The sequence below is a fragment of the Agelaius phoeniceus genome, chromosome 12, assembly GCF_051311805.1.
Source record: "Agelaius phoeniceus isolate bAgePho1 chromosome 12, bAgePho1.hap1, whole genome shotgun sequence".
NCBI classification, from domain to species: domain Eukaryota; kingdom Metazoa; phylum Chordata; class Aves; order Passeriformes; family Icteridae; genus Agelaius; species Agelaius phoeniceus.
Window position 1 is genome coordinate 6,346,770 of NC_135276.1, and position 14,385 is coordinate 6,361,154.

General features: G+C 43.1%; 2 protein-coding genes across 3 annotated transcripts in view; one reads left to right on the forward strand and one right to left on the reverse strand.

Moving 5' to 3' along the window:
- Window positions 1-1,907: 1,907 nt before the first annotated feature.
- On the reverse strand, window positions 1,908-6,960 carry NUDT19 (nudix hydrolase 19). The gene is made up of 3 exons (XM_054641098.2): window positions 6,129-6,960; window positions 4,156-4,363; window positions 1,908-3,116 (listed from the first exon to the last, which is right to left on the reverse strand). Exons 1-3 carry the CDS (start codon window positions 6,810-6,812, stop codon window positions 2,890-2,892), a joined length of 1,119 nt encoding a protein of 372 aa, XP_054497073.1. The 5' UTR covers window positions 6,813-6,960; the 3' UTR covers window positions 1,908-2,889.
- The window catches only part of ANKRD27 (ankyrin repeat domain 27), a 55,264-nt gene continuing 47,726 nt past the window's right edge, over window positions 6,848-14,385 (forward strand). For both annotated transcript variants that reach the window (XM_054641093.2, XM_077185176.1), the window contains exon 1: window positions 6,848-6,985. The gene's annotated coding sequence lies outside the window, so the exon portion shown is untranslated. The remainder of the gene's footprint in view (window positions 6,986-14,385) is intronic.

Genomic DNA, 14,385 nt, shown 5'->3' on the forward strand with positions numbered 1-14,385 from the left:
CAGAACCTGCAGCGCTCCCGCCCCCAGAGCCGCCCCGGGGCAGGCTCAGAGCCCAGAACAGCCCATCCCCGGCTCCTCAGGCCGCCCCACCACACTGCTGCCCACGGAACTTTCCGGAACCCGCAGCGCTCCCGCCCCCAGAGCCGCCCCGGGACGGGTCAGAGCCCAGATCTGCCCATCCCCGGATCCTCAGGCCCGGGTTGTGGCCAATGGTACGGCCAACTATTCCCGGCCGTAAAAAACACCTGAAACGCTGCGGGAAATCTCACGAAGCACAGGGAAGTCCGTTGTCTTGCTTTTTGTATAAAATGGAAACCAAACTTATAGTGAAAGAATAAAAGCCTTTGTTACTTTGTTACAAGCAATTTGAAATCAAGAATATTCTACTGGATTTGAGGGAAATTATCACAATGAACCTTTGGGATTTGGAATTTATTTCAGGCTTAAAGTCTCTGTAGTAGAGGCAATGGTGAAATAGTTCCTTTGGAAACGCTGGTAGTTCTTAACTAATGCAGGGACAACAACCACAGGAAAAAAGGAAAACACAAAACAGCTGTAGCACCAAGAAGTAAATGGACAAGTGGAAAGAGTTCATAGGGATCTGCCCCTGTGGAAGTGGTGAAATAACTTAGTGAAAGTCCTTGGTGTAGTTCAGGAAGACATAACCCCAGCCAGACAAAGGGAGAGCCTCACCTACCACAAGTGCCAAAACTGCATTTTTCTGCACACCTGGCATCACCCCTGCATGCCTCCCCTGCCCACATTCCCATATCCACACTCCTGCTGTGCCCGGATGCTAAATGATTTCTTTATCAAAAACATTTTCTCATAATACATACTTCCTACCATAAAAGTAAACTGGTAGAATAACCATAAGAGGCAGAACAATAAAAGAAATCCTTTGTGTATTTTGTTTTCTCGAGGGATATGGTCCAGATGAATAACGTGAAGGTTCTAGGAGAGCACACTGTCACTTGTTGAAGGCATTACTGGATGAGAACTCATGGAAACTGACTGCCTCAGGGATAAAGGAGCAGCAGAGAAGAGAGCTGGCAGCTCTTTAAGCATCTTTTCCTTGAAACACAAAAACTCATGATTCTCATGTGTAAGAAATCAGACAAGGCAGGAGACCAATGCAACTGAGAAGGACCCTTCTGGTCTGACTGAAGTGCAAGAAATGCACTGGCACTGGAAGCAGGGATACATATCCATAGGGGAGAATATAGGGATGGTGCTTGGAGGTGTAGGAATGGGATCAGGAGAGCTAAGGCACAGCTGCAGCTGATTGTGGCAAGGGATCTGAAAAACAAACAAAAAAAAAAAGATCCCAGAGGTATATTGATTAGAAAAGGAGAGCTTAAATGTACACCCCAACCCCCAATACTTCAGGGATAGTCCACATGGAGAGCTGACAGGGTTTCTTTGACATTTGACTTTTTTTGAGGCTCAGTTTTTACTGCAGTCATGCTTCCCACATTTCCCACGTCCCTGAAATAAAGGTGAGGAAATAAAGTACTTTTCATTGTAGGAGAAAACCAAGTTCAAGGCCATCTGAGAAGCCTGAACATAGACAAGTCCTTGGGACTTGATGAGGTGTATCCCAGGGTTCTGGGGGAACTAGCAAGGGTGGGTCCTGGGGCACTCTCCATGGCATTTGAGAAGTCAGGGCAGGCAGGTGAAGTCTCCAGTGACAGGAGAAAAGGGAATGTCACACCCAGCCAGAATATTCAGGTGTTCTACTGCACAATACACAGTGTTCTGCTTGTGTGGTCATTGTTCAGCACAGGTTTACAAACCTCAACAAGGTCTGCAAATCCTGCACCAGCCTGGGTATGTTCTGAGGGAGAAGAGAAAGACACACCTTTTTTTCAGTATTTTTTTTAATCCAAATGAATGCTACAAACCAATTTAATCTAATTGTAGGAACAGGTTTTAATTGAAACACAGAACAAAAGCTGGAACAAAGCTTTCTGAACAACTTTACTGACTAATCTGAAGTCATCATTCATTCTCCTTCCAGATAATTTACAAAACTGCTCCATTGACTCCACTTACTGAACAAAAGAAAAGACAAATTCAAGCCAAACATTAAGCAGCAATCATTCCTCTGATGTTCTTAAATCTCAGTTATATTAGTAAAGTAGTTAAGAAGCAAAATGTGGGATGTTGGAATATGGAAGTGGGTATATCAAGGAGGAATATTATTCCCTTAAGTTGTTGATATCTTTATGGAGCTAAAAAATTACACTTTTTATTTTTTTAAATCGCTTACAACTTGAAGATAAAAAAATATATTGATAAAAAGAATGTACTCAATTCCATAGATGACTTCCTTTAAATTAGGTCTACCTTTGAAAATTGTAGTTTTGAATTATTACCATTAGTAGAAAGAATTTAAGTATATAAAATATAAAAATTAACTTTATAATATCTTTAAAAAGTGCTTTATAGTTAATTTATGTATATATCTATATCTATACATACATTGCTTGTCCCCAAAATGAAAGAAATAATAGAATGGGAAACGTCAACAAATATGGAATGGGAGATTTTATCCATTGCTAACATTGCAGTTATCTAGTGGATAACTTTGGGAAGCATACTAAAAGAATCCTTCAACTCTTCTCTGCTTGTTCTAACTATAATATATATATATAAACTTTCAATGAGAAGAAGACCTTTGTGACTCAACAGTGGCACAACTGCTCTGTTTTTAAAGACTCAAGAAATTAGATACACATAGATGTGACCCCACACACACATACAGATATAATGCTTTGGCAGGACAGAGAAATATTTTCATGACTATTTGGCAACAGTTAAAAAGCACCAAAACCACAGTGAGCATATATGCAATTAAAAATATTCTAGATTTAAACCCAAGGCATATTATAATCTGCTATTGTAATCTGAATTATCACACTTTATCATCAGTGGATTTATATGCTTATATTTTGCTTGAATATTAACATAAACAGCAAGATTGTTGATGTCTTTCATTACTATCCTGTGAAATACCCCACCCTCTTTCATGAGATCTTCAACCTTCTTATCTGTTGACATTATCATTTTCTTTTCTCCAGTATAATCTGGATCCTCTGGATATAACTCATCTCCTGGGGGTAGAAAAAAAGATTTAGTTATAGATAGCCAACCTTATTTTTCAGCCTTTTCACAGGCAATTTTTTTAGGATTTATCAGTATAGGTAAATCAGTGGAAATGTATTTCGCAATGCAAAGTAAATTGCCTCTAAACATCTTCAGATTTAAAGACAGAATCATACATTTCTGAAGTATGTCAGAAGTATGACACTGCAGTGCACGTTGAATGTTCCAGAGTTCCTGATAATATGCTATTAATATGCTGTAATGACAGCCTGGGCAGACAGGAGTGTATATAATAGGTGGAGCACAGGACAAGCACTTCTTCATGAGTATAAAGATAGGACTAAGAACAGAAATATATTTTGTTCTATTTTGTTAAAGTAAGTAATTGTTTTGCCATATCAAGGCATTATACTCTTCTGCAAGACTGACAATAAGCCCCAAATATAGAAATCCTACAGAAATTGTGACCAAAAGAAAAAAAAAAAAAGGAAAGCATAATGAAAAACAAACTAAAAAAGCAGAAAATAATAAATAGTACATGCAGCTTTTCTTAACGTTGCATGTACATGATTATGAAATGAGAGAGACTTAAGCAGGAGAAAGGGCAGGAGGAAGATGGCTGAGGGTATGGTTTTAGTCCAGTGCCTTATCACTGCAGCTGGGAGGTGTGATACTGCAGCTGTGCTTGATTCCTATCTCCTCACAAAGTGATACCTGAAGTAAAGGAGAATTCCCACTGAAAAGGACTAAAGGAAGGAGTTTTTAAACATCCTTCAGATTACACAAAGCTGAAATGCTGGAATTTCTTCACAAATATACATATGATGACAATGGTGAGACAATGAGATTAGGAGTAACTAAGAAACAACTGTGCTGCCTGGTGCCCTGGCTTGTCTCTGACTGCAGCCACTGTCACAACTATAGCAAACAAGGCAGAAACAGCATGCAGTAACTTGACTTAAAGAGTATTTTCCTTTCAGTTAAGGATGGTTATGTCATGTGGCTTCAGCACACAGCATTTAGGAGAAGTCTCCAGTGTGTCCTTACCTGGCAGCAGCTGGATGGATCCATCTGCAGCACTCAGCATCACGGGCATCCAGCGCTCACAGCCCTCCAGAGCCCGTGCAGAGCTGAACTGCTGCAGCTCCTTGAGGGAAGAGAAGTTGCACAGCCTGCAGAATTCATAAAACTGAGGTGGAGGAAACCAGATCTCCTGAGACTTAAAGCGTTCGATGGCTTCTGGAGGTGACGACCACTGGAAGATGAAAACAAGTCTTGAAATAATAGTGTCAGTAGCAGATAGAAAGTCTGAATAAACTGAAAAGTCATTTAGCAAGGAAGTCCATTCAGCAAAGGAGCTTGCAATGGACCATATCTTCTGGATATAATAAAAACCATGCATAAGCTACACCAAAGTAACAACAAAGACATTCTTAAAACTGAAAAACAAACAATTGATAAAAATTACTCATTTTTTCCCAATAAAAATAAATTTTTATTTTACACACAGACATGCCAGGATTAAAAATTGACATTTGTTTTAGAGCCATGACTGAAAGTTTACTGAAACCAACAGAAAACATTAAACTCGCTGTTACCAGAAGCTGCCACTGATGCTTTGAGATTTAAAAGTACCTCTAAACATCTGCTTCTTAGAAGCATTGTTTCCAGAGCATCAACACACAGCTATTCATCATAATTCTGCATGTTTACACTATTGGTAATCTTGATTTCATCTCACATGGTGAATTTAATAATTTATGCATAATCGTTTGCAGTAGATTTATGCTATTATTAACAAAATTACAACATGAGCTCTTGAAAGTAAGGTTTCAGGTACTTTTAAATTTCTGTAGCAGAATTTGTTAAACAAATAAATACAGCAACATCAGAAATACCAAAATTTTAAGTAGGCTATTACAGAACTGTCTGGTTTCTCATCTACTTCTAGCTTGCAATCAAACTTTTCAGAATCCTAGAAAAACTTAAGGACCCTAATGTACCCAACCTTGAGCTCTCTTAGAGCTTCTTCATGAAGTTTGTTACTTTTACACACTCAATTAAAAAAAGAAAAGGTCAAAAAAAATAAAAACGTCAAAATTTTTAGTAGACTATTTCAACAAGTTTGCATATTACTTAAAATATTCCAAATAATTCCAAAAGACAAAAATTACTAGCATCTCATGCAGTCCTGGAATATACCTGGATATACTACATGGATCTCTCCCAGCATACTGAGGAGGTGTGACAACCCTGCTATATTGCAGGAATGAATGTAAAAAAATGGTATTTGTCAACTGCCCTGGAAAGAGACAGTAATTCATGGTGAAAGGGACCTGATGTGGCACGGATCATGTCAACGACCTCACAAAAAAACCCTCTCCCCACAGCTGCTGCAGCTGCACCTCTGGTGATGGTGGCAGCTCCAGGAGTCCCGGGGAGAGGGTGCAGGTAAAACTCCCTTCCCTTTCCTCACATCTCAGGGAGGTTTGTCAGAAGGGCTTGGATTGATCTGGAGAAGAGACAGTTCTATGGAGACCTCACAGCACCTTCCAGTACCTGAGGGGACTGCAGGGAAGCTGGGAAAGGACCTTGTCAGGAACTCTAGTGACAAGACAAGGAGTACAGTGGGTACAAATCGAAAGAGGGGACTTTTAGATTAGATATTAGAAGGCAGTTTTTTTACTCTAAGGGTGGTGGGACCCTGCAAAGGGTACCCAGAGAAGCTGGGGCTGACCCTGGACCCCTGGAAGTGTGCAAGGCCAGGTTGGACAGCGGGGCTTGGAACAACCTGTTCTGGTGGAAGGTGTCCTGCCCATGGCAGGGGTGGGACTAGATTGGCTTTAAGGTCCGTTCCAACTCCTACCATTCTACGATTCTATGCCTGTACGAAGTGTAAGGGCTCAGTCTCGGCGGAGCCAGGGGCCGTGGGAGAAGGGCTCGGGCAGGAGCGGCCGCTCCCATCGCAACACCCGCCCGGCCGGGCTGTGCTGCATGCCGGGCACCCCGGCCCCCCTTACCAGGACGGCTGTCACCTCCTGGTCGTCCTGCGAGACGTGTGGCGGCCGCTGCTGCAGGCAGCACAGGTAGAAAGCCGTGTCATAGCGGCGGCCGCCGGGGCCGGCCCTGCCCACGGGCGTCAGCCAGTTGCTCCACTCGTACAGCGCCCAGATGTTGGGCGCGCAGCCCAGGTGCCGGCACAGCCGCAGGAAGCAGGACGCGTCCTCCCGCACCCGGCGCCGCCACTCCCCGAGCTCGGCGGCGGGCGGCAGGCGCTCGGCGGGCAGCGGCGGGGCCGGCCCGCGCCCCGGCACCAGCAGCAGGATCCCCGCCTCCTCGAAGGTCTCCCTGAGAGCGCAGATGCGGAAGGCGACTTCCCCCGGCAGCTGCGAGCCCAGGCTCTCCCGGTCGGTGGCGAAGAGCGGGGCGCGGCTGCAGCCGGGCGGCGGCGGCTTCACGGCGCCCAGCCCGCAGTGCGGCGAGGCGGGCAGCAGCCCCAGCCACTCGGCGGAGAAATCCGCCGGTTCCGCCAGCCCGCCCGGGAACACGTGGGCGCCGGGCATGAAGCCGCTGCGGGAGCTCCGGCGCAGCAGCAGCAGCTCGTAGTCGAAGGGGCCGAGCGGCGAGCGCGGCGGCCGGCCCGGCGTGCCCGCCGCCAGCAGCAGCGTGGCCGCCTCCCGCCAGTGCCGCAGCCGCGGGTTCATCTTGGCGAGGCGGAGGGCGGCGGGGCAGCCGCGCTCCCGCGGCGGGGCGGGCCGGCACCGCCGCCTGCGCCCCCGGAGGAGCCACTGCAGCCGCGGGGCGGGCCTGCGCCGGGGGAGGCCCGCGGGAGGCGGGACAGCGCCGGCATGCCTCAGCCCCCCTCAGCCCTAAGCCGGTAAGTAGCGCGTGTCCTCAGGGGACGAGAGCTTAAGGAAATTCAGAGGGTTTAAGGCAGCGATGGCCGGGAGAAACGAGGCGATGGCTTTAAGTGGCTCGGGAAGCTGTGGCTTGGGCTGGCTCGGCCTCGCTGAGGGCTCGGAGCACAGAGTGTATTTCCAGCACCGCAAGGTGTAAATGTGCAGGAGCTGCCTGGGAGCCCAGAACCGCCCTGAGCGCGGGGAAGGGTCTGCAGTGCCAGCCCCGGGAGTCAGCACGGGGTCAGCAGCCAAGGACTCGGATTTGTGTGGTAATGCTGCTGCTGCTGCTGACCCGCCAGCTGGCCTCGCAGAAATCTCCTTATCTCGATGCCACAGCAAGCCACGCTGACTGCAAAAGTCATTTTAGGTCTGTAGTTAAACGTGACGTCTGCCAAGTTGTTTGAATTTGTTCTAGTACATTCCAAACGGGAGGAGTATGTAGAGTTTCAGCTTGTCATTACAGAGCTCTCCTGTTTTGAGGTTTTTAAGTACCTTGTTAGCTGAAAAACAAATATTCAGCAAGGTAGCAAAACCTTGAAAGGTTCTTTGAACCTTTAGGAAACATTTTATTTTGTTAATTGATTTTCTTTAATTTGTAAGAAATTTAAGCAGAAAAAAGGTGATGACACAGGTTGAGAAGTTTTGAGAGGAATGGTATTTACATGTAACATGGAAAATCCTTCTCCCATCCGTAATCCTTCTCTTGCCAGATTGCATTTGGCAAATATCCACGTACCTGTACATGCTTCTGACAACCTCTCAATTTGATTTTGTATTTGAGCTTGTACTTGGTGCTTTATGAGTTGTGTGTCACTGGAACTGAAATGAAGTTTAGAAGCAGCTGAAGCAGGGGGATGCTGGATCATGTCAATTGACAAATCCAAAAATGACCTTGCGGTGTGCCCAGACACAGCTGGGCCATAAGCTCACCCTGGTGCCTGCCTGCAGTGGGCAGGGCAGGTCAGACAAGCCAGCTGATGCTGCTGAAAGGAATGGCCAAACAACAGACAAGCCCGCCTCCCTGTCCTTCCCTTGCTTATCACTGAATGTACAAGCAAAACCAATGATACCTGTTAACCTGAGCAGCCCTTTCCTCACTAATTTATCCTTTTTGCTCATCACTAATTACTATGTTAGGCAGTCGAAGCACAAAGCTCATTAATTTGTTGTTTTCTACTGAGGTACTTTGAATCTAAAATCATGACATTCATCTTGATATTTGTTTGCCCTTTGCACTCTTTGTGTATTTAACTATTTCACTGCGTTAAGCAAACATCTTGTTAGGAATGTGCTTTGCCTAAAAGCTGCTTTACTGGTGAAATATTAATAAACTACTGAGGTTTTTTAAGATTTAACATCCAATAAGCTTGATGGCAGATCAAAAAGATTTAGGGTCCATTATGTCATTTCAACATAAAGACATTTTAAGTAGAAAGTACTCATGTACCAATAATGAATGGTGTCACTTTCAAATCAGATATAATACCCACACATATACAGAACTGTCTTAGTATGGCAGAAATGTGATATCTGATATCTGGAACATAATTTCAGAACATATCTAGGAAAATCTGATACCAGAGAATAGCAGTGATTATAGTGTTATCTTAAGTTTCTAACTGGAGTATTGGTTTGGGTTTTTTTATCTTGCACAGTCTAAAGGCTCACAAGTGCTAGTATGCATGTAAAGAAGGATACCATGGCATATGAAGCATAGGACCATAAAATGGTCTGGGTTTGAAGAGACCTTAAAGATCACCTGGTTCCTCCTCTGCCATGGGCAGGGACACCTTCCACTATCCCAGGTTGTGCCAAGCCCCATCAGACCTGGCCTTGGGCACTTCCAGGCATCCAGGGGCAACCACAGCTCCTCTGGACAACCTGTTCCAGTGCCTCACTGCCCTCACAGGGAATGATTTCTTCCCAATATTCCACTCTCAGTCAGTGTGAAGCCATTCCCCCTTGTCACTCCAGGCCCTTGTTAATCGTTTCTCTTCACCTTTCTTGCAGGCTTCCTTCAGGCACAGGAAGGGCACAATTAGGTCACCCCAAAGCTATCACATTTGAGGCTGAACAATCCCAATTCTCTCAGCCTTTCCTCCTAGCAGAGGTGCTTTATCCCCCTGATCAAAGCTCCCCTGGTTTCACTGGCAGCCACTGGTACTAAACATCATGGGTCTGGTTCCCAAGGCATTCCTGCAGGGCAGTGCAAATGGGATGTGTGGCTGGCACAGTGCTGTGGCCTCAGACACCCAGAGAATGCCAGGGCTGGGGGTTCAGCTCTGTTCAGGACTGAGCTCAGCATCCTGAGCAGCTCCTTGGGCCCGAACACAGCCAAGTGCAAGCTAAGGTAAACTTGCTTCCCTGCTCCATTTGCTGCATTTTCCCACACAGTTCTGCAGTATAAATCACCTGTAAAGAAGGTGCCATTCCTTACCTGAGGGTCAGCAGATTCACCCTATTGCTGGCAGCTTTTTTGGCTTCTTTCAGAATTATCCTAGGAAGATTATTTCAGTATCCATTCACTGCAAAGCTGAAGTCATCTTGTGTGAAATTCCAGGAGCATGTGAGTCTTTACCTGACCCACTTATCAGGACTGGAGGTTGCAGGGCATTCTGAGCACTCAGAAACTCTGTGAGCAAAGATAAAGGATGCAAAGGGATGTTCTGCCCCCTTCCAGTTTCTTGCTAAGAAAGGCAAAAGATCAGCTCTTGGAGTGTGGATCTGCCCCCTCAAAGCTGTAGCTGACCTGCTGGAGGTAGCTCACATGAATATAGAATAACTCTTAAAGGCAAATTAGATGGAAGGTTATCTACAGAGCATGTTTCTTCATCTCAAACTTAGATGATTTTTTCTTCAATATATTCTGCTAGAATGCAGAGCTTATCTCACTTGTACTTAAATATTCTATAGCTTTATGATTGATTTCAGAAAAAGAGAAAATCTGAGAAAATCTATCACTAATCCTAAACCAAGCACACCAGCTTGTGACATTACTGTGTGGAAGGATTCCAGCACAAGGACATGATGCTTCTAGGGCCAGTTGTATGCTGGGAATCCAGGGCACTTCAGTGTGAAGAGAGCTCTCCCCATAGCAAGAGTTAGCTAGATACCTGTGTGAGAGTGGAGAAAGAGTCAGAGGTCCCCTCCAAATTAAATTATTAAAGAAGGAAAAAAAAGGTGTTTTTGCTAAAAAGTAAAGAATTCAGCTGTCCTTCTAGTTTCTTGTATGCCAGAACATACAACTGTGCACTTACTGGGCCCCAAATAATTTTGTATTTCAGGTTGTTTTCAAAACCAGATTGTGTTGTATTGAAAAAGAAACCCTTCTGAGTGATGCAAAAATTACATCAAATAAAATACCATAAAATTTTTGCACTGATAATAATTCATTGTGGCATCATATTTCAGCAATGCAGGGGTTACTACAACATTTTTCTCTACAGTTCAGTTACTGCTTACAAGAAAAAGCCTAAGTTTGTTTAAAAAAAAGTCTAAGTCACTAGATATATAGAAATGAATCTCAAATTAATTTTCGGGGTTATTTTTTCCTATGTGATTACACTACTTAGCAATCAAATGACTTCATTCCTTCTGTTACATCATTGCATAAATTATTTTGCCCAGACAGGTCAGTGCAGATTTCACCACTGTAATAATTAATTTCAGATGAAAAACAAGGTCCATCAACATTTCATCATTTAGTTTAGTTTACATGCTGTCCTGTGGTTGGAGATGATTATACTGAGTCAGTTCTTGGTTTAGTTCAGATGCATCTTTGTCCCCATGCAGATGCAGTGTCTACAACAATGAGTTGTGACAACTTCAAGTAGCAAAAAATGCAGAGATTTCACTAGGTTTGTCTACTGCTTCTAAAACTGGCTTATTTTACAGTATTGTAGAATCACAGAGTCATTTAGGTTGGAAAAAAACCCCAAGATCATTGAGTCCAACCACGAAGCCAGCACTGCTAAGTCCACCACTAAACCATGTCCCCAAGTGCCCCATCTACACATCTTTTAATTGCCTCCAGCTACTTCAAATGGTATTTCAAATACCTCCAGGTCACTTCAAAATGACATGCTAAAGCTTTTAGATTGTTTAGCTCATATAATATCAACAATAGGCAGACTTAATAATTAATATGAAAAGTAAATAGATTATTCACTGTATAGGTTTTCAAGTATTGTTTCCATATTGTGAATAAATGTCTCATGTAGGAAATGCAGGTTTATGATTATAACACCATTATATAGATTGAGTAAAAAGAAAAATAGAAAAAAACCCAGCTAAACTCATACAAAATATGATATTCCAGCAAATTAGGCAGATGAGAAAACTAGGTTACAGATAATATTAACAACTGGAACTGTTCTACTTCCATCATCTAATCATCTCCAACAGGCACCAAATGGATTACACATTTTATGGAAATGGAAATTATGGTTCTAATTCTGCAGCTTTTAGTTATGTGAATAGTTTTCACCCATGTAATTTCTTGCCAGACTGAGTACTGTTGGCTTGTTTGAGGAATCATTTGAAACACCTTCCAGGACCCAGAATTCAAATGTGGATATCTAAAATTACACCTGCAATTAGCATATTAGATTAAGTTGCTAAGGGAGTATCATGTTTGCTGTCTCTGGCAGTCCTCAGTCATTTTATATGGTATAAATAGTTAAGTATTTTCTTTTGCCTTTTTTTTTTTCCTCTTTCTTGTGTATTTTTCCTTCCCAAAGTTTATGCTGTTTTTGTATAGATTTTTCTGGATCACACAAAGAAATTGCATTTAATTTTTTTTTCTCAAGACAATTGTAGATGACTGTAAGATACAAGGTTTATTATTCTTTCAAAAGCCCCATGATTTTTAAAGTCAGTTGTTTGGCTGTGGTTTCTTAGTGCTGTGGCACATCAGTGAGTTCAACTGTGTGTGTTACTTGAACATTTGTGTATGAGACAGACCTGACCGATCAGAGACTGCAGTGATAATTTCATGCACAGTGGAAATGATCAAAATAACAGAGCACATTTATACTACAGCTGTGACTTCATTTCTGTGCAGCTGAATTATACCTGGCTCTGAGAGGATTTGTGACTTTGTTTAATTTGGTGGAGATTTAAGTATACAATAAATAATGTCATGCAATGCAGTGTAAATAAAACATACAATTCAAGGCAAGAGAACAAAACAAAAACCCACCTGACCCTGTGCAGGGCTGAGAAGTCAGTTTCTGTCACTCTGGTAAATCACAGTAGATATTCTCACAAATGGATGGAACAGGGAAATAAACATAATTGCATTCGGTAAGTGGCCTCTGCGGGTGGCGGTTTCAGAGAGGTTGTGATTGGATTTGTGTTTGCTGTCACATTGCTTCCAGCATGGAGCACTCGTGCTTGGCTGCCTGAGAGGATCCACCAGAGCCCTGGTGCTGGCTAAATGCCCTGGGATTTTTCACCTTTGCACAGGTTCTGCAGTGGCAGCTGCTACAGCCACATCCCAGCTGCACCCAGTACCACAGCAGTGAGCTGCTGTGAGGATGGGTGGTGGAATCCAGCCATGGGACTGCCTTCTTCCAGGAGAAAGTCATTGTAGTGTGGAACTGGGGGTGATAAGGATTGTCTTCTGGAAAATGGGTAACAGCATGTAGCAAATTTAAAATAGTTTTACTCTTACTCTGTAAGACATAATAAGAGAATGGAGTCAGTTCCACTCAGGGATATTTTATATCCTCTGTCCCACTGGGCATAAGATATTCCTTTATTTATAGAGAAGCTGTAGTTTAACATTGGGATGCTGTTGTATATAACAAAAAGCAAACTTTGGTATTTACTACATATATCCATCTCCTTTCCTTTTTTTATTGCTCCCTAAACACATGTGGATAATTTCATATGAAAGACATTATTTTCTAATCCCACTTTTATTGTACACTTACTGTAGCAAATGCTGCTCACGTGTGAACTATTTTGTCCAGATCTCTTCCTGTATTAAAAGACTTATATAATCGTATTGAGAGAAAGCACTTAGAGATCTGTAATCCACTGGTCTTACTGAATGACTTTTTACATAATGAAAATCTGTGAAGGGTAAATATGTTGACCAGGAGTTCCATTAGCACTTAAATAGAAGGTATTTCTGGAAAGCAAACATAAACAACACAAACCTTCCAGAGAAGGAAAAGCAAGCCTGTAACCAATCCTCTCTACGAACAATAAGCACATGTTTAATTTTTAATCTGAAAGCTAATTACATCAGTCATTTAGTCCAGTTTTAAATAATTGCATTACTGTAAAAAATATTTTCGTACTTACATGAAGAATTTTGAAACTAATTTTATGTTATATTCATAGTGCTGAAATTTGATGTTACATTGTTTGCAACATCAAGAGAAACTTTAATTATGGTCCTATATTCCTAAACTAGAAAAAAGGGTAATGTGTTTTTATGGTGATAGACTGGAAATTCTGGAATGAAAATACAAATTTCTGCATTTAACAGACTCAGTTCTGATGGTTTGATACAGCTGTTGATCATTGTTGCTACCAATAGCACAGGACCAAGTTTCACACTCCTTTGGTTGTGTAAATCTTTTGCTAAAGTAAATGCCAGCTTTGCTGGCTGAAAGAAACAGAGTTTGGATCCTAAGACAAGGGGATTCCAATTGTTAGTCCAGCCTGGTCTGGTTTGCAGGTTGTCCAAGGCAATGGTTCTGTACTCAACTCTGGACATCCAGTGCTGAAGGCAGAATCATCTGTTAGCCTAAATGTTTTTGTAGCTGTTTCCTAAGGCAGGGAGTTCCTGGCTTTTCAGACTGTTAATTCCCTAGCAGTGCATGCTACATCACTATTCAACTTTGGGAGCTTGAGAAGGCTGTGTTGATGTTTACAAAACTAATGACAGGGCTTAGCATGTTACTTTTATTACTGTGGTTGAAACAGGAACTTTAGTTTAGAAGAGCCTACTACAGATAAGGTATATTAATATTCCAGCTTTTCAAAGAGTCATAGAATGGTTTGAGTTGGAAGAGACCTTAAAGATCATCTGGTTTCAACCCCTGCCATGGGCAGGGACACCTTCCACCAGACCAAATTGTGCCAAGCCCTGTCCAGCCTGACCTTGAACGTTTCCAGGGATGAGGCAGCCACAGCTTCTCTGGGCACCCTGTGCCAGGGCCTCACTGCCCTCACAGGGAACAATTTCTTCCCAGCATCTCATCTGAACCAGCTCTGTCAGTGTGAAGCCATCCCCCCTTGTGACTCCATCCCCTCTGAGGAGGCTCTCTCCATCTTTCTTGCAGGCTCCCTTCAGGCACTGGAAGGGCACAATTAGGTCACCCCAAAGTTTGTCTTCTGCAGGCTGAATTCTCCCAGCCTTTCC